This window comes from Mytilus californianus, unplaced genomic scaffold (assembly GCF_021869535.1).
Source record: "Mytilus californianus isolate M0D057914Y unplaced genomic scaffold, xbMytCali1.0.p SCAF_4, whole genome shotgun sequence".
In the NCBI taxonomy this organism is placed as follows: domain Eukaryota; kingdom Metazoa; phylum Mollusca; class Bivalvia; order Mytilida; family Mytilidae; genus Mytilus; species Mytilus californianus.
Window position 1 is genome coordinate 79,862,569 of NW_026262690.1, and position 19,835 is coordinate 79,882,403.

General features: G+C 37.1%; 1 protein-coding gene across 1 annotated transcript; it reads right to left on the reverse strand.

Moving 5' to 3' along the window:
• Positions 1–16,925: 16,925 nt before the first annotated feature.
• On the reverse strand, positions 16,926–19,832 carry LOC127738619 (nucleoside diphosphate kinase 6-like). The gene is made up of 2 exons (XM_052249953.1): positions 19,654–19,832; positions 16,926–17,955 (listed from the first exon to the last, which is right to left on the reverse strand). The coding sequence occupies exon 2, from the start codon at positions 17,874–17,876 to the stop codon at positions 17,316–17,318; it is 561 nt and encodes a 186-aa protein (XP_052105913.1). The 5' UTR covers positions 17,877–17,955; positions 19,654–19,832; the 3' UTR covers positions 16,926–17,315.
• Between the last annotated feature and the right edge of the window lie 3 nt (positions 19,833–19,835).

Sequence of the window (19,835 nt, forward strand, 5' to 3'; positions counted from 1 at the left end):
AAGAAAAATTAGTATTAAAAAGTCCAGGAAATATGTTCATAAAACTATTCTTATAAACTATTGACTGGCAAATAGTCTGTGGAATGAAATAACACAAATATACTGAGGTATAATAATAGTTATTGTCAAGACATTGTCGATGACTTTGAATCAAAGGAAATTGTGAAGGCTTAAAAAAAATATAGTTCCTTGCATTTTCTGCTTTATTTCCATTAGAAAGCCCATTGGCAATGTAATAAAAAGAATAACTAATCAAAGAATTCAAATATCGAAAAATCTTGTGACCAAACAACACTGATAATTAACTCGTTCACTACTCATATTCATGAACTAATGTGTTGTTCGGACACTCATTGAAAATTTTTATATATTTTAATTCTTCGATTAGATATTCTATAGATAACTTATTACTTCTTTGTGTAGGTTATATCCTGATGTGTCAGTTAATTTTGTAATTCTTTTAATGTGTACATGGGAGAGGATTTTTCTCTGAACAATGCTAGTTTATGTTGTATATTTTGGTAGATAAAATATTGAATCACATATTTTAATAAAAAATGATGTAGAGTATTTTTCAATGAGACAGCAACCAAACAATGCAAAACTCAACAAAAAAAAAAAAAGAAATAGAAGTGTCTGTTGAATAGGTTAATGTGTAGTTTTATCAAAACTTCCATTCAACTCGAGAAAAGAACCTTATTTACTCTGAACATAAAAAAAACTGGAAAAAAAACTTGGTTGGTATTGTAAATAAGTACATCAAGTTAACCACCACATTTTGTCTTTGTACCAAGTCAGACTATGTGGGCTATATGTTATTTGTCTTTGTTTGTACGTCATCTTTGGAGGAGTCAGGTGTTGGTGATTGATGTGGTTTGTCTTTGTTTGTAAGTCATCTTTGGAGGAGTCAGGTGTTGGTGATTGATGTGGTTTGTCTTTGTTTGTACATCATCTTTGGAGGAGTCAGGTGTTGCTGATTGATGTGGTTTGTCTTTGTTTGTACATCATCTTTAGAGGAGTCAGGGGTTGGTGATTGATGTGGTTTGTCTTTGTTCGTCATCTTTGGAGGAGTCAGGTGTTGGTGATTGATGTGGTTTGTCTTTGTTTGTACGTCATCTGTGGAGGAGTCAGGTGTTGGTGATTGATGTGATTTGTCTTTGTTTGTTCATCATCTTTGGAGGAGTCAGGTGTTGGTGATTGATGTGGTTTGTCTTTGTTTGTACATCATCTTTAGAGGAGTCAGGTGTTGGTGATTGATGTGGTTTGTCTTTGTTTGTACATCATCTTTGGAGGAGTCAGGTGTTGGTGATTGATGTGGTTTGTCTATGTTTGTACATCATCTTTAGAGGAGTCAGGTGTTGGTGATTGATGTGGTTTGTCTTTGTTCATCATCTTTGGAGGAGTCGGGTGTTGATGATTGATGTGGTTTGTCTTTGTTTGTACGTCATCTGTGGAGGAGTCAGGTGTTGGTGATTGATGTGGTTTGTCTTTGTTTGTACATCATCTTTGGAGGAGTCAGGTGTTGGTGATTGATGTGGTTTGTTTTCGTTTGTACGTCATCTTTGGAGGAGTCAGGTGTTGGTGATTGATGTGGTTTGTCTTTGTTTGTACATCATCTTTGGAGGAGTCAGGTGTTGGTGATTGATGTGGTTTGTTTTCGTTTGTACGTCATCTTTGCAGGAGTCAGGTGTTGGTGATTGATGTGGTTTGTCTTTGTTTGTACGTCATCTTTGAGGAGTCAGGTGTTGGTGATTGATGTGGTTTGTCTTTGTTTGTTCATCATCTTTGGAGGAGTCAGGTGTTGGTGATTGATGTAGTGTGTCTTTGTTTGTATGCCATCTTTGGAGGAGTCAGGTGTTGGTGATTGATGTGGTTTGTCTTTGTTTGTATGTCATCTTTGGAGGAGTCAGGTGTTGGTGATTGATGTGGTTTGTCTTTGTTTGTACGTCATCTTTGGAGGAGTCAGGTGTTGGTGATTGATGTGGTTTGTCTTTGTTTGTACATCATCTTTGGAGGAGTCAGGTGTTGGTGATTGATGTGGTTTGTTTTCGTTTGTACGTCATCTTTGGAGGAGTCAGGTGTTGGTGATTGATGTGGTTTGTCTTTGTTTGTACATCATCTTTGGAGGAGTCAGGTGTTGGTGATTGATGTGGTTTGTTTTCGTTTGTACGTCATCTTTGCAGGAGTCAGGTGTTGGTGATTGATGTGGTTTGTCTTTGTTTGTACGTCATCTTTGAGGAGTCAGGTGTTGGTGATTGATGTGGTTTGTCTTTGTTTGTTCATCATCTTTGGAGGAGTCAGGTGTTGGTGATTGATGTAGTGTGTCTTTGTTTGTATGCCATCTTTGGAGGAGTCAGGTGTTGGTGATTGATGTTGTTTGTCTTTGTTTGTATGTCATCTTTGGAGGAGTCAGGTGTTGGTGATTGATGTGGTTTGTCTTTGTTTGTACGTCATCTTTGGAGGAGTCAGGTGTTGGTGATTGATGTGATTTGTCTTTGTTTGTACATCATCTTTGGAGGAGTCAATGTTGGTGATTGATGTGGTTTGTCTTTGTTTGTACGTCATCTTTGGAGGAGTCAGGTGTTGGTGATTGATGTGATTTGTCTTTGTTTGTACATCATCTTTGGAGGAGTCAATGTTGGTGATCGATGTGGTTTGTCTTTGTTTGTACGTCATCTTTGGAAGAGTCAGGTGTTGGTGATTGATGTGGTTTGTCTTTGTTTGTATGTCATCTTTGGAGGAGTCAGGTGTTGGTGATTGATGTGGTTTGTCTTTGTTTGTACGTCATCCTTGGAGGAGTCAGGTGTTGGTGATTGATGTGGTTTGTATTTGTTTGTACGTCATCTTTGGAGGAGTCAGGTGTTGGTGATTGATGTGGTTTGTCTTTGTTTGTACGTCATCTTTGGAAGAGTCAGGTGTTGGTGATTGATGTGGTTTGTCTTTGTTTGTATGTCATCTTTGGAGGAGTCAGGTGTTGGTGATTGATGTGGTTTGTCTTTGTTTGTACGTCATCTTTGGAGGAGTCAGGTGTTGGTGATTGATGTGGTTTGTATTTGTTTGTACGTCATCTTTGGAGGAGTCAGGTGTTGGTGATTGATGTGGTTTGTATTTGTTTGTACGTCATCTTTGGAGGAGTCAGGTGTTGGTGATTGATGTGGATTGTATTTGTTTGTACGTCATCTTTGGAAGAGTCAGGTGTTGGTGATTGATGTGGTTTGTATTTGTTTGTATGTCATCTTTGGGGGAGTCAGGTGTTGGTGATTGATGTAGTGTGTCTTTGTTTGTATGTAATCTTTGGAGGAGTCAGGTGTTGGTGAATGATGTGATTTGTCTTTGTTTGTACGTCATCTTTGGAGGAGTCAGGTGTTGGTGATTGATGTTGTGTGTCTTTGTTTGTATGTCATCTTTGGAGGAGTCAGGTGTTGGTGATTGATGTGATTTGTCTTTGTTTGTACATCATCTTTGGAGGAGTCAATGTTGGTGATTGATGTGGTTTGTCTTTGTTTGTACGTCATCTTTGGAGGAGTCAGGTGTTGGTGATTGATGTGATTTGTCTTTGTTTGTACATCATCTTTGGAGGAGTCAATGTTGGTGATCGATGTGGTTTGTCTTTGTTTGTACATCATCTTTGGAGGAGTCAATGTTGGTGATTGATGTGGTTTGTCTTTGTTTGTACGTCATCTTTGAGGAGTCAGGTGTTGGTGATTGATGTGGTTTGTCTTTGTTTGTTCATCATCTTTGGAGGAGTCAGGTGTTGGTGATTGATGTGGTTTGTCTTTGTTTGTACGTCATCTTTGGAGGAGTCAGGTGTTGGTGATTGATGTGATTTGTCTTTGTTTGTACATCATCTTTGGAGGAGTCAATGTTTGTGATTGATGTGGTTTGTCTTTGTTTGTTCATCATCTTTGGAGGAGTCAGGTGTTGGTGATTGATGTGAATTGTCTTTGTTGGTATGCCATCTTTGAGGAGTCAGGTGTTGGTGATTGATGTGGTTTGTCTTTGTTTGTATGTCATCTTTGGAGGAGTCAGGTGTTGGTGATTGATGTGGTTTGTCTTTGTTTGTATGTCATCTTTGGAGGAGTCAGGTGTTGGTGATTGATGTGGTTTGTCTTTGTTTGTACGTCATCTGTGGAGGAGTCAGGTGTTGGTGATTGATGTGGTTTGTCTTTGTTTGTACGTCATCTGTGGAGGAGTCAGGTGTTGGTGATTGATGTGGTTTGTTTTTGTTTGTACGTCATCTGTGGAGGAGTCAGGTGTTGGTGATTGATGTGGTTTGTCTTTGTTTGTATGTAATCTTTGGAGGAGTCAGGTGTTGGTGATTGATGTTGTGTGTCTTTGTTTGTTTGTCATCTTTGGAGGAGTCAGGTGTTGGTGATTGATGTGATTTGTCTTTGTTTGTATGTCATCTTTAGAGGATTCAGGTGTTGGTGATTGATGTGGTTTGTCTTTGTTCATCATCTTTGGAGGAGTCAGGTGTTGGTGATTGATGTGATTTGTCTTTGTTTGTATGTCATCTTTAGAGGAGTCAGGTGTTGGTGATTGATGTGGTTTGTCTTTGTTTGTACGTCATCTTTGAGGAGTCAGGTGTTGGTGATTGATGTGGTTTGTCTTTGTTTGTATGTCATCTTTGGAGGAGTCAGGTGTTGATGGTTGATGTGGTTTGTCTTTGTTCATCATCTTTGGAGGAGTCAGGTGTTGGTGATTGATGTGATTTGTCTTTGTTTGTATGTCATCTTTAGAGGAGTCAGGTGTTGGTGATTGATGTGGTTTGTCTTTGTTTGTACGTCATCTTTGAGGAGTCAGGTGTTGGTGATTGATGTGGTTTGTCTTTGTTTGTATGTCATCTTTAGAGGAGTCAGGTGTTGGTGATTGATGTGGTTTGTCTTTGTTCATCATCTTTGGAGGAGTCAGGTGTTGGTGATTGATGTGGTTTGTCTTTGTTTGTAAGTCATCTTTGGAGGAGTCAGGTGTTGGTGATTGATGTGATTTGTCTTTGTTTGTATGTCATCTTTAGAGGAGTCAGGTGTTGGTGATTGATGTGGTTTGTCTTTGTTCATCATCTTTGGAGGAGTCAGGTGTTGGTGATTGATGTGATTTGTCTTTGTTTGTTCATCATCTGTGGAGGAGTCAGATTTTGGTGATTGATGTGGTTTGTCTTTGTTTGTTCATCATCTTTGGAGGAGTCAGGTGTTGGTGATTGATGTGGTTTGTCTTTGTTTGTACATCATCTTTGGAGGAGTCAGGTGTTGGTGATTGATGTGGTTTGTCTTTGTTTGTACATCATCTTTGGAGGAGTCAGGTGTTGGTGATTGATGTGGTTTGTCTTTGTTTGTACATCATCTTTGCAGGAGTCAGGTGTTGGTGATTGATGTGATTTGTCTTTGTTTGTTCATCATCTTTGGAGGAGTCAGGTGTTGGTGATTGATGTGGTTTGTCTTTGTTTGTTCATCATCTTTGGAGGAGTCAGGTGTTGGTGATTGATGTGAATTGTCTTTGTTGGTATGCCATCTTTAGAGGAGTCAGGTGTTGGTGATTGATGTGGTTTGTATTTGTTTGTACGTCATCTTTGGAGGAGTCAGGTGTTGGTGATTGATGTGGTTTGTCTTTGTTTGTACATCATCTGTGGAGGAGTCAGGTGTTGGTGATTGATGTGGTTTGTCTTTGTACCTCATCTTTGGAGGAGTCAGGTGTTGATGATTGATGTGGTTTGTCTTTGTTCATCATCTTTGGAGGAGTCAGGTGTTGGTGATTGATGTGGTTTGTCTTTGTTTGTACGTCATCTGTGGAGGAGTCAGGTGTTGGTGATTGATGTGAATTTTCTTTGTTGGTATGCCATTTTTGGAGGAGTCAGGTGTTGGTGATTGATGTGGTTTGTATTTGTTTGTACGTCATCTTTGGAGGAGCCAGCTGTTGGTGATTGATGTGGTTTGTCTTTGTTTGTAGGTCATCTGTGGAGGAGTCAGGTGTTGGTGATTGATGTGGTTTGTCTTTGTTTGTACGTCATCTGTGGAGGAGTCAGGTGTTGGTGATTGATGTGGTTTGTCTTTGTTTGTACATCATCTTTGGAGGAGTCAGGTGTTGGTGATTGATGTGGTTTGTATTTGTTTGTACGTCATCTTTGCAGGAGTCAGGTGTTGGTGATTGATGTGGTTTGTCTTTGTTTGTACGTCATCTGTGGAGGAGTCAGGTGTTGGTGATTGATGTGGTTTGTCTTTGTTTGTACGTCATCTTTGGAGGAGTCAGGTGTTGGTGATTGATGTGGTTTGTCTTTGTTTGTACGTCTTCTGTGGAGGAGTCAGGTGTTGGTGATTGATGTGGCTTGTCTTTGTTTGTTCATCATCTTTGGAGGAGTCAGGTGTTGCTGATTGATGTGGTTTGTCTTTGTTTGTACATCATCTTTAGAGGAGTCAGGTGTTGTTGATTGATGTGGTTTGTCTTTGTTCATCATCTTTGGAGGAGTCGGGTTTTGGTGATTGATGTGGTTTGTCTTTGTTTGTACGTCATCTGTGGAGGAGTCAGGTGTTGGTGATTGATGTGATTTGTCTTTGTTTGTTCATCATCTTTGGAGGAGTCAGGTGTTGGTGATTGATGTGATTTGTCTTTGTTTGTACATCATCTTTAGAGGAGTCAGGTGTTGGTGATTGATGTGGTTTGTCTTTGTTTGTTCATCATCTTTGGAGGAGTCAGGTGTTGGTGATTGATGTGGTTTGTCTTTGTTTGTACGTCATCTGTGGAGGAGTCAGGTGTTGGTGATTGATGTGATTTGTCTTTGTTTGTTCATCATCTTTGGAGGAGTCAGGTGTTGGTGATTGATGTGGTTTGTCTTTGTTTGTACATCATCTTTGGAGGAGTCAGGTGTTGGTGATTGATGTGGTTTGTCTTTGTTTGTACGTCATCTTTGGAGGAGTCAGGTGTTGGTGATTGATGTGGTTTGTCTTTGTTTGTACATCATCTTTAGAGGAGTCAGGTGTTGGTGATTGATGTGGTTTGTCTTTGTTCATCATCTTTGGAGGAGTCAGGTGTTGGTGATTGATGTGATTTGTCGTTGTTTGTTCATCATCTGTGGAGGAGTCAGGTTTTGGTGATTGATGTGGTTTGTCTTTGTTTGTTCATCATCTTTGGAGGAGTCAGGTGTTGGTGATTGATGTGGTTTGTCTTTGTTTGTACATCATCTTTGGAGGAGTCAGGTGTTGGTGATTGATGTGGTTTGTCTTTGTTTGTACATCATCTTTGGAGGAGTCAGGTGTTGGTGATTGATGTGGTTTGTCTTTGTTTGTACATCATCTTTGCAGGAGTCAGGTGTTGGTGATTGATGTGGTTTGTCTTTGTTTGTTCATCATCTTTGGAGGAGTCAGGTGTTGGTGATTGATGTGGTTTGTCTTTGTTTGTTCATCATCTTTGGAGGAGTCAGGTGTTGGTGATTGATGTGAATTGTCTTTGTTGGTATGCCATCTTTAAAGGAGTCAAGTGTTGGTGATTGATGTGGTTTGTATTTGTTTGTACGTCATCTTTGGAGGAGTCAGGTGTTGGTGATTGATGTGGTTTGTGTTTGTTTGTATGTCATCTGTGGAGGAGTCAGGTGTTGGTGATTGATGTGGTTTGTCTTTGTACGTCATCTTTGGAGGAGTCAGGTGTTGGTGATTGATGTGGTTTGTCTTTGTTCATCATCTTTGGAGGAGTCAGGTGTTGGTGATTGATGTGGTTTGTCTTTGTTTGTATGTCATCTGTGGAGGAGTCAGGTGTTGGTGATTGATGTGATTTGTCTTTGTTTGTTCATCATCTTTGGAGGAGTCAGGTGTTGGTGATTGATGTGATTTGTCTTTGTTTGTACATCATCTTTAGAGGAGTCAGGTGTTGGTGATTGATGTGGTTTGTCTTTGTTCATCATCTTTGGAGGAGTCAGGTGTTGGTGATTGATGTGAATTTTCTTTGTTGGTATGCCATCTTTGGAGGAGTCAGGTGTTGGTGATTGATGTGGTTTGTATTTGTTTGTACGTCATCTTTGGAGGAGCCAGGTGTTGGTGATTGATGTGGATTGTCTTTGTTTGTACGTCATCTGTGGAGGAGTCAGGTGTTGGTGATTGATGTGGTTTGCCTTTGTTTGTACGTCATCTGTGGAGGAGTCAGGTGTTGGTGATTGATGTGATTTGTCTTTGTTTGTTCATAATCTTTGGAGGAGGCAGGTGTTGGTGATTGATGTGGTTTGTCTTTGTTTGTACATCATCTTTGGAGGAGTCAGGTGTTGGTGATTGATGTGGTTTGTTTTCGTTTGTACATCATCCTTCCAGAGTCAGGTGTTGGTGATTGATGTGGTTTGTCTTTGTTTGTACGTCATCTGTGGAAGGTCAGGTGTTGGTGATTGATGTGATTTGTCTTTGTTTGTTCATCATCTTTGGAGGAGTCAGGTGTTGGTGATTGATGTGGTATGTCTTTGTTTGTACATCATCTTTGGAGGAGTCAGGTGTTGGTGATTGATGTGGTTTGTCTTTGTTTGTACGTCATCTTTGGAGGAGTCAGGTGTTGGTGATTGATGTGGTTTGTCTTTGTTTGTACATCATCTTTAGAGGAGTCAGGTGTTGGTGATTGATGTGGTTTGTCTTTGTTCATCATCTTTGGAGGAGTCAGGTGTTGGTGATTGATGTGGTTTGTCTTTGTTTGTACGTCATCTGTGGAGGAGTCAGGTGTTGGTGATTGATGTGGTTTGTCTTTGTTTGTTCATCATCTTTGGAGGAGTCAGGTGTTGGTGATTGATGTGGTTTGTCTTTGTTTGTACATCATCTTTGGAGGAGTCAGGTGTTGGTGATTGATGTGGTTTGTTTTCGTTTGTACGTCATTTTTGCAGGAGTCAGGTGTTGGTGATTGATGTGGTTTGTCTTTGTTTGTACGTCATCTTTGGAGGAGTCAGGTGTTGGTGATTGATGTTGTGTGTCTTTGTTTGTATGTCATCTTTGGAGGAGTCAGGTGTTGGTGATTGATGTTGTTTGTCTTTGTTTGTACGTCATCTTTGGAGGAGTCAGGTGTTGGTGATTGATGTGGTTTGTGTTTGTTTGTATGTCATCTGTGGAGGAGTCAGGTGTTGGTGATTGATGTGGTTTGTCTTTGTACGTCATCTTTGGAGGAGTCAGGTGTTGGTGATTGATGTGGTTTGTCTTTGTTCATCATCTTTGGAGGAGTCAGGTGTTGGTGATTGATGTGGTTTGTCTTTGTTTGTATGTCATCTGTGGAGGAGTCAGGTGTTGGTGATTGATGTGATTTGTCTTTGTTTGTTCATCATCTTTGGAGGAGTCAGGTGTTGGTGATTGATGTGATTTGTCTTTGTTTGTACATCATCTTTAGAGGAGTCAGGTGTTGGTGATTGATGTGGTTTGTCTTTGTTCATCATCTTTGGAGGAGTCAGGTGTTGGTGATTGATGTGAATTTTCTTTGTTGGTATGCCATCTTTGGAGGAGTCAGGTGTTGGTGATTGATGTGGTTTGTATTTGTTTGTACGTCATCTTTGGAGGAACCAGGTGTTGGTGATTGATGTGGATTGTCTTTGTTTGTACGTCATCTGTGGAGGAGTCAGGTGTTGGTGATTGATGTGGTTTGTCTTTGTTTGTACGTTATCTGTGGAGGAGTCAGGTGTTGGTGATTGATGTGATTTGTCTTTGTTTGTTCATAATCTTTGGAGGAGTCAGGTGTTGGTGATTGATGTGGTTTGTCTTTGTTTGTACATCATCTTTGGAGGAGTCAGGTGTTGGTGATTGATGTGGTTTGTTTTCGTTTGTACATCATCCTTCCAGAGTCAGGTGTTGGTGATTGATGTGGTTTGTCTTTGTTTGTACGTCATCTGTGGAAGGTCAGGTGTTGGTGATTGATGTGATTTGTCTTTGTTTGTTCATCATCTTTGGAGGAGTCAGGTGTTGGTGATTGATGTGGTATGTCTTTGTTTGTACATCATCTTTGGAGGAGTCAGGTGTTGGTGATTGATGTGGTTTGTCTTTGTTTGTACGTCATCTTTGGAGGAGTCAGGTGTTGGTGATTGATGTGGTTTGTCTTTGTTTGTACATCATCTTTAGAGGAGTCAGGTGTTGGTGATTGATGTGGTTTGTCTTTGTTCATCATCTTTGGAGGAGTCAGGTGTTGGTGATTGATGTGGTTTGTCTTTGTTTGTACGTCATCTGTGGAGGAGTCAGGTGTTGGTGATTGATGTGGTTTGTCTTTGTTTGTTCATCATCTTTGGAGGAGTCAGGTGTTGGTGATTGATGTGGTTTGTCTTTGTTTGTACATCATCTTTGGAGGAGTCAGGTGTTGGTGATTGATGTGGTTTGTTTTCGTTTGTACGTCATTTTTGCAGGAGTCAGGTGTTGGTGATTGATGTGGTTTGTCTTTGTTTGTACGTCATCTTTGGAGGAGTCAGGTGTTGGTGATTGATGTTGTGTGTCTTTGTTTGTATGTCATCTTTGGAGGAGTCAGGTGTTGGTGATTGATGTTGTTTGTCTTTGTTTGTACGTCATCTGTGGAGGAGTCAGGTGTTGGTGATTGATGTGGTTTGTCTTTGTTTGTACATCATCTTTGGAGGAGTCAGGTGTTGGTGATTGATGTGGTTTGTTTTCGTTTGTACGTCATCTTTGCAGGAGTCAGGTGTTGGTGATTGATGTGGTTTGTCTTTGTTTGTATGTCATCTTTGAGGAGTCAGGTTTTGGTGATTGATGTGGTTTGTCTTTGTTTGTTCATCATCTTTGGAGGAGTCAGGTGTTGGTGATTGATGTGGTTTGTCTTTGTTTGTTCATCATCTTTGGAGGAGTCAGGTGTTGGTGATTGATGTGGTTTGTCTTTGTTTGTTCATCATCTTTGGAGGAGTCAGGTGTTGGTGATTGATGTGAATTGTCTTTGTTGGTATGCCATCTTTGGAGGAGTCAGGTGTTGGTGATTGATGTGGTTTGTATTTGTTTGTACGTCATCTTTGGAGGAGTCAGGTGTTGGTGATTGATGTGGTTTGTCTTTGTTTGTACGTCATCTTTGGAGGAGTCAGGTGTTGGTAATTGATGTGGTTTGCCTATGTTTGTAAGTCATCTTTGGAGGAGTCAGGTGTTGGTGATTGATGTGATTTGTCTTTGTTTGTACGTCATCTTTGGAGGAGTTGGGTGTTGGTGATTGATGTGGTTTGTTGAACTGTCCAGTATCATTGGTGATTCCTATTATCTTTTTTTCTGTAGAACATAATGGTCTTCAGAATATTACCTGTATATATTAATATATGGAATACTATTTGAATTCTTCTTAATATCAAAATAATTTCCATTTACAATGAACACACGTTTCTCGTTTCTTATATAGATTAGACCGTTGGTTTTCCTGTATGAATGGTTTTACACTAGTCATTTTTTGGGCCCTTTATAGCTTGCTGTTCGGTGTGAGCCAAGGCTCTGTGTTGAAGGCCGTACTTTGACCTATAATGTTTTACTTTTACAAATTGTAACTTTGATGGAGAGATGTCTCATTGGCACTCATACCACATCTTATATCTACATATCTGGCTTTTATAGCAGACTATACAGTATTGGTTTTTCTCATTGTTGAAGGCTGTATGGTTGCCTTTAATTGCTTACATCGACTTCATTCAAACTTTGGTGGATAGTTGTCTCATTGGCAATCATACCACATCTCCTTATTTTTATATACATAGTACAATTGTACTGAATTATATCATGAGACTAAACCAAATATGTCATTCGCCATCTTATGGTGTTCATATATCTCAACTTGTTCGATTCACTCGTGTATTTAACAACATATTTGATTTCAACGAAAGAATTCTCTGTATTACTGAAAAATTATTACACCAGGGTTTTCGATATCACAAACTAGTCAAAACATTTACTAAATTTTATCATCTGTCAAAGGACATCATTCGTAAATATAAATCAACATGCAGACATCTTATACGTTCAGGTATTTCACATCCAATATTTTATGGTAATATTCTTTACAAAGCACAATAAAATGCTCCGCTGAGCGCAGCTTGATACGACAGCAGAGGTCGAACCCTGAACAGTTGGGGCAAGTATGGACTCAACATTCAAGCTTAATACAGCACTGAATTTGGATTGTGATTAAATATTTGACACAGCATAGGTTTCTGACACAGAATGAATGTGGTCTAAGAACTTAAAAATTTTTAATTTACCTATTCATACCATATCATTATTATTTGCTTTTATATATAAATCAGAAAGTACCAATTTAAACTGGAAAATTTTAAAGAAAAAAAAAGGAATGAATGTGGATAGTGTCCACATGTGGACACAGATGATGCCCCACTTGCATATCATATAGTTATAAAGGGACATAACTGAAGAACGGTAAAAGTGACGCTACCCAAATTTGAACTTGATCTGAGTTTTGTGGTAATAAGCATTGTGTGTAAGTCTCATAACATTTGGTTGAGGCTAACTTAAGAAGAGAACAGAAACTAAAAATTCAGCAATTTTTCTATTTGTAAACACGCATAGCTCTAGAACGGTTGTGTATAAGTTTTATAACATTTGGTTGTGACAAACTAAAGTTGGAGAACAGAAACGAAAAAATCAGCAATTTTTAAGTTTATAAAGGGATATAACTCAAGAATGGTAAAAGTGTCGCCACCAAATTTCGTACTTCATCTGTACTATGTAGTAATAAGCATTGTGTATAAGTTTCATAATATTTGGTTGAGGCAAACTAAAGTTAGAAAACGGAAACAAAAAATTTGAACTTGATCTTAGTTTTGTGGTAATGAATATTGTGTATAGGTTTCATAATGTTTGGTTGGGGCAAACTTAAGTTAGAGATTGGAAACTAAAAATTTTGCAATTGTATAAAGTATTGATTGCAGTTGATTCAACTATAATCATGAACAAAGGATAACTCCAATTTTAAAAATTACTTGATATTTAGAAGAAAATAAAAATTTTGCAATTTTTTCATTTATAAAGGGGCATGACTCTAGAACGGTTAAAGTGACGCCACCTAAATTCAAACTTGATCTGTGTTTTGTGGTAATAAGCATTGTGTATAAAGTTTCATAACATTTGGTTGACGCAAACTTAAGTTAGAGAACGGAAACTCAAAATTTTGCAATTTTTCCATTTATAAAGGGGCACAACTCTAGAACGGTTAAAGTGACGCCACCAAAATTCAAACTTGATCTGTGTTTTGTGGTAATAAGCATTGTGTATAAGTTTCATAACATTTGGTTGAGGAAAACTTAAGTTAGAGATTGGAAACTAAAAATTTTGCAATTTTTCCATTTATAAAGGGGCATAACTCTAGAACGGTTAAAGTGACGCCACCAAAATTCAAACTTGATCTGTGTTTTGTGGTAATAAGCATTGTGTATAAGTTTGATAACATTTGGTTGAGGCAAACTCAAGTTAGAGAACAGAAACATATTTTGGGACATACGTACAGACGGACAAGGGTAAAAATTTATGCCCCCACCGCCACGGCGGGGGCATAAAAAAAGGAAAAAAAAATTCCCTCCCCCCAAATTTTTTGAACCCCCTTATGATTCATCACCCCCCAAACTCAATCCCAGCCTTCCCTTTGTGGTATGGTACCTTGCAGTACAATTTCAGAGAGATCCATACACTTGAACACAAGTTATTGTCTGGAAACTAGAAAAATGCTTGTTTTAGGCCCCTTTTTGGCCCCAAATTCCTAAACGTTTAGGGCAATTACCCCCAAACTCAAACCCAGCTTTCAGTTTGTGATATGGAACCTTGTAGTACAATTTCATAAAGATCCATACACTTACACACAAGTTATTGTCCTGAAACTAGAAAAATGCTTGTTTTTTGCCCCTTTTTGACCCCTTATTCCTAAAATTTTGAGGCAATTACCCCCAAAATCAATCCAGCCTTCCCTTTGTGGTATGGTACCTTGCAGTACAATTTCAGAGAGATCCATACACTTGAACACAAGTTATTGTCTGGAAACTAGAAAAATGCTTATTTTTGGCCCCTTATTCCTAAACGTTTTGGGCAATTACCCCCAAACTCAATTCCAGCTTTTCCTTTGTGATATGGAACCTTGTAGTACAATTTCAGAAAGATCCATACACTTGCACACAAGTTTTTGTCATGAAACTAGAAAAATGCTTGATTTTGGCCCCTAATTCCTAAAATTTTGAGGCAATTACCCCCAAAATCAATCCCAGCATTCCCTTTGTGATATGGAACCTTGTGGTACAATGTCAGAGAGATCCATACACTAACACACAAGTTATGTCTGGAAGTTACAAAAATGCTTACCGGTATTTTTGGCCCCTAATTCCTTAACTGTTAGTACCATAACCCCCAAAGTCAATCCCAACCTTCCTTTTGTGGTATTGAACCTTTTGGTAAAATTTCATAGAGATCCATTCACTTAAACTAAAGTTAGAGTTTTCGGACGACGACGACGCCAACGTCATACGACCGCAAAATTTTTTTGCGGTTGTATAAAAATGTTGGCATTCACCTCAAAAGCTAACCAAACCTTTAAACAGACTTATTCGGAAAGGATATAGTTACGATACTGTTGTCAAGTCATTAAGGATTGCATATTTTGGTATTAATATTGATTCACTCAAAGGGTCTTTGCATTGGAAATAAACACATTTATTCTAAAACCAGTTGTTGGCATGATTCGAGCTATGTTCTTCTCATATATTTTATGATGGTGTGATACTAAACCCCTAACGGGAGGGATTGTACTTGATTTTCATATGATGAAGACATAATCTTTCAATCAGTTTAATTGAGGTCTGGAGCTGGCATGTCGGTAACTGCTAGTAGTCCTTTGTTCATTTGTGTATCATTGTCATTTTGCATACTTTCTTTTGTTACCTATTCTGACATCGGACTTCTTTTAAACAGAGTTTTACTGTGCGTATTGCTATGTGTTTCTTTATTCTACATTCATGATTGGCTAGAGGTATAGGGGGAGGGTTGAGATCTCACAAAACATGTTTAACCCCGCCGCATTTTTGCGCCTGTCCCAAGTCAGGAGCCTCTGGCCTTTGTTAGTCTTGTATGTTTTTTAATTTTAATTCATTTATATAGTTTTGTAGTTGAGTGTGACGTCCATTTTCACTGAACTAGTACACATTTTTATTTAGGGGCCAGCTGAGGACCACCTCCAGGTGTGGGATTTTCTCGCTGCGTTGAAGACCCATTGGTGGCCTTCGGCTGTTGTCTGCTCTTTGGTCGGGTTGTTGTCTCTTTGACATATTCCCCATTTCCATTCTCAATTTTAGCTTTATAATTAGGTGGTTTCTAAGTCCTTAATCAATTGATCTGTAATTGCCTTTATCTCAATTTCGTTCTTGTCATAATCAGTTTGTGTCGATTATCTCCCTTGTCAATAATAACATTGTATAGGTTTTCATATATCACAATGTTGTGCCATTCTACAAATACGGTTATCTCTTAAGTCACAATGTGATGCAAATAATATAGAACACTCTGAGCGCTGGTTTATGTTCTTCATCACGATCTTCAAAAGAGAGACATAGGATCTCTGTGTCAAAACATTATCTGCTATCTTACATTATTTATACTAGAAATTTCACAATTGTGTCTAATTGAAATGAATAATCTTAATTTTATCTGCAGACAAGTGTATGTTAACATCATATTTTATTATGTGGGCAAATTATCTCCCTTGTCACAATGTAATAGAAAGCAGTCCTATATATTATTTCTTATATTTTCATGGCAACATTAATTGGACAAATTTTATCCTGAATGTTTGCAAAGCAAAAGCACAAAACCACATTGGCATAAAGAAAATAACTAGACTTACAAAGAATATATGCATCATTCCATACCCCTTGAATGGTGTATTGTTTTCTGATTATTTCTTGCTGCATCTTCTAAATAGCATGTTAATGGTCTCCCTTATCAATATGGTTCATCCAAAACATTTTATAACTCCTAAAGATATATATCAGGAAGCTATTGTATAAGTTTGTGAATAGATTTCAAAAGAGAGACATAGGATCTCTGTGTCAAAAAATTATCTTTGATTCTTCCTTTGACTGCTATCTTACATTATTTATACTAGAAATTTCACAATTGTGTCTAATTGAAATGAAAAATCTTAATTTTATCTGCAGACAAGTGTATGTTAACAAATGTTCATAATACAGAATTTACTCTGAATATCAACTATTAAAGTATTTGCCCAAAAGAGCGGAGAAAACCAGCTATGAATGAGGTCTTATCCCTATTATTCAGAGTCCTGATCTACCTTTGTTTAAGTTCTAAAAGGGCTGGAATCATTATTACATTATATGTAATGTAATGGACGTTAAAGGAGTCGACCAACGATTTCGTCTGAATCGACAAATTAGTAGATATTGTCCAGCTGAATGTTTTTGCTTTTTGAAGTTTCTCATTATAATTTTCTATTATGGTTTTCGAGATAAATAAGCAAAAACCACAAACAGTGGTAGAAATCATTTCTTAGGGACAATAAATCCTATATATATAAGGCCAACGATTTCAAACATGTTAATTTACATTTTCAATTTGTAGATCTTGTCTTGCTGATCGTTTTTTCTTATTTGAGGCTAATATGTAAGTCTCAACATTTTTGCTCCTGTCAGATTTTCTCAATCTTCAGCCATTTTCATGATAATAAACAAAACTTGTATTTTACCCAATGTTTCTTTTAGCCATATGCATGTAGACCGTGTTGGTTGGCAGGTTAGATCATCTGACACATATTTTAAACTAGAAACCAATGATGATTTTGGCATAAGTTTGGTTCCGATTATTTTGGTAGTTTCAGAGGAGGTTTTTATAAAAGTTAATGGGCAACAAGTGATGAGAATAGTTTATTTGACCTTTTGGGTCAGGTGTCAGAGCTAAATATAAAAATCAGATAGATCCCTGTCAGATAAAAAAGATAAGACAACAAATATGAATTGTTGTTTAATCAAAAACTCAATGATTTTAATAATGTACATACATTGTCTCATCATGAACATAATAAATCATAGGTTAATTTAACACAAATGATCAAAAAGAAGTAACATTTATATTAAAAATATTCAATTATAATTCTGCATAAACAATGTACATGTATGAAAAAAATTTACACTTAAAAGTTTTATATACATGTATAAAGTTATGGTTATTGTTTGTAGTTCAACATTAAAATTGAACAAATGATATCAGCAATACATGTACAAAGCAACTTATTCAAACTGCAGTATATACAAGAAAGAAATATAATAAGTAATTTAATATAGTTATCTGTGGACAGAAAGTTTTACATATTTTTCATTTTGATGTAACTATCAATTACTATTCATGACTCAGTTTGTGTTCATTCTCAGTAATAGTAACATGTATTTCTTTATCTTCACAAAATTTAACTTTTCCTTGTCTAAAATACGGCTCTTCAGTTCTATGCCATTCCTCAATGTTAAAATCAGAAAAGAAGAAATTAATCTCTCTTCTAGCACTCTCCTCCGAATCTGAACCATGAGTAGCATTCCTGGTATCTGTTAATCCAAATTTCCCTCGTATTGAATGTGGGTCTTCATGAACGGTTTTCAGGACTTTTGTTGGTCCCATCAACTTCCTCCAGCATTTTATAGCATCATGTTTTGCTAAGATATGAGCACTCACATGACCACTTGAAATGAAAGTAACAAGTCTATTATGAAAAAATCTCCCTTCATGCTCCTTGTAGAATTCCTCTGCTTTTGAACGTGGAAGGTAGCATGTTGTTGATTTAACAAAAAAGAATCCATCATCACGAATCATCTGTTTAATTTGTTGAACAATATGAGGTCTAGAAACAACATCTGGCTTAAAAATGGCTAAAGTTAACTGTAAAGGTTTTAACAAACAATTAGGCATCTTTTTTCTTTTTTGTTTCTTCCCACTGTAGTTTTTTGTATTTTTCTCTCAAGTATGGATCAGGACTATTTGCAAATCTCTGAAATAGAAATATAAAAAATGAAAAAAATTCTTAGAGTTCTGATTAAAACATTTTCAATCAGTCGGTGAACAAATACTTTTATATATTGTATGTACATTATACATGATTAATCAATCTGTACAAAAACTCATTGCAACATCCCAACTTTATTTTGATATTGTTCAAAATATTATACATTTATTTCCCGTGCCGGAGGGAGATATGAAGATTTGTTCACCCAAGAATATTCATATTTCACGAGGGCTCTGCCCGAGGGAAATATGATTTTTCGAGGGTGAGCAAATCTTCATATCTCCCGAGGCAAAGGGAAATGAATGTTTTATTCCACTGCCTATGCTTTGTTTACTATCAATACATTAAATATTATTTTGCATACATTTTTTTTCTTATCGGCTTGTTTTTGTAAGTCAAACTAAACACAACATACCCATTGATAAACAGTAAGGATCAAAATTTAATTATAAGTCTTTTTGTTTTATCGTCTGAAATAAATTTGAACATGATAATGATTTTTGCTATATCGCTTTTTTAATAAGAATAAGAAGTTCAAAACGTTATGTACATTAACCGCACGTAACGTCGCATGAAGTAATCCCGACATTTCAGAGGGGAATATGATCCTCAGAATGGAATATGAAGATTTGTTCAATGACACGTAGGATAGTCTCAACCAATCAAATATTGATTAAACTATCAATATGTTTAAACAGTGGAATAATATAATTTAATCAATTCATTACATTCCCACATGCACATTTGGGTCAAATGTGTTTGGTGGTATACATGTATTTGGATGTTCTGTGATGTATTAAAGATGTTTAGATGATTGGTGGCTGGGTTTTACTGGTAGACTGTTGTCTATATATCGTAAAAAATGTAGTTGTACGCTTATATTTGATCATATTGGTTTTTTTTAACAGTTAACATTAAGTTTAAATGTGTGTAGAATGATACTGAAACCTTTAGAGGCAAATCAGTTATTTTGGGTGTGCAGTGATCAGTTTTAGTGGTAGGAGGCAACAAAGTCAGAAAATTGATTTTTTTTTTAATATTTTTATCTCAAAAACATTTTAATTAGTCAAGAATGACAATGAAATCGTTTGACAGCTAGGAAAGTTCAAAACTTCTGAAGCCTAATCTAATTGCAAAGTTAAGTCTGCCCGACGCATAAATAGCATGACGCAATTCATGTGTAAGGAGACAAAAATAAAATGAAAAAGTCACTTAATTTTAGCAGTCATGAAATGTGAGTCAACCACAGGCCGCCACTAATGTCTTGTCTCTGTGAAAAACATATACCTTTCTACAAACTTTACATGCATACATGTATTATAAGGTCTATAAATATATATTTTTACAGAAACAAGTGACCATGTGTCACACTAATAGACTGTTTGAATATAGGACTGTTGGACTATATTACTGTCGGATAATTATAGGTCTTAGTACATGTACTCTTACCCCCTAATTCAAAGTACATGTACCAGGGCAGAGGTGCGATAAGAGAATATGTCTGGCGAATGAAGTCAACAGTTCAAGTGTCTCAGATTTTAAAACAGCAATAAGGTGTAGGAATAAAGCACACTTCGAATTCTGCGAATATAATTCATTGTACATGAAGTTATTGACTTGCAAGTGCAAATGACCTTTATCTGTTTATTTTTTACTTTTACATTGTTTCAAGTAATTGATTACCTGTTTCATATCAGTTTCACTCGGAGTTATCCATCTATACAGTAAGTATACACCAGCACAATATGGTAAAGAATAAAGTGACAACTTTAGAAGAGACATGATACCATACCCTCTGGATTAAAATTAAAGGACCTTCTCATTTTTCCTTGACAATCTTCAAAACGTTTTGATGTATTCTTAGA

Coding starts and splice junctions, on each gene's coding strand:
- LOC127738619 (XM_052249953.1), bottom strand. CDS start 17,876: ATGCCTAATTGTTTGTTAAAACCTTTACAGTTAACTTTAGCCATTTTT.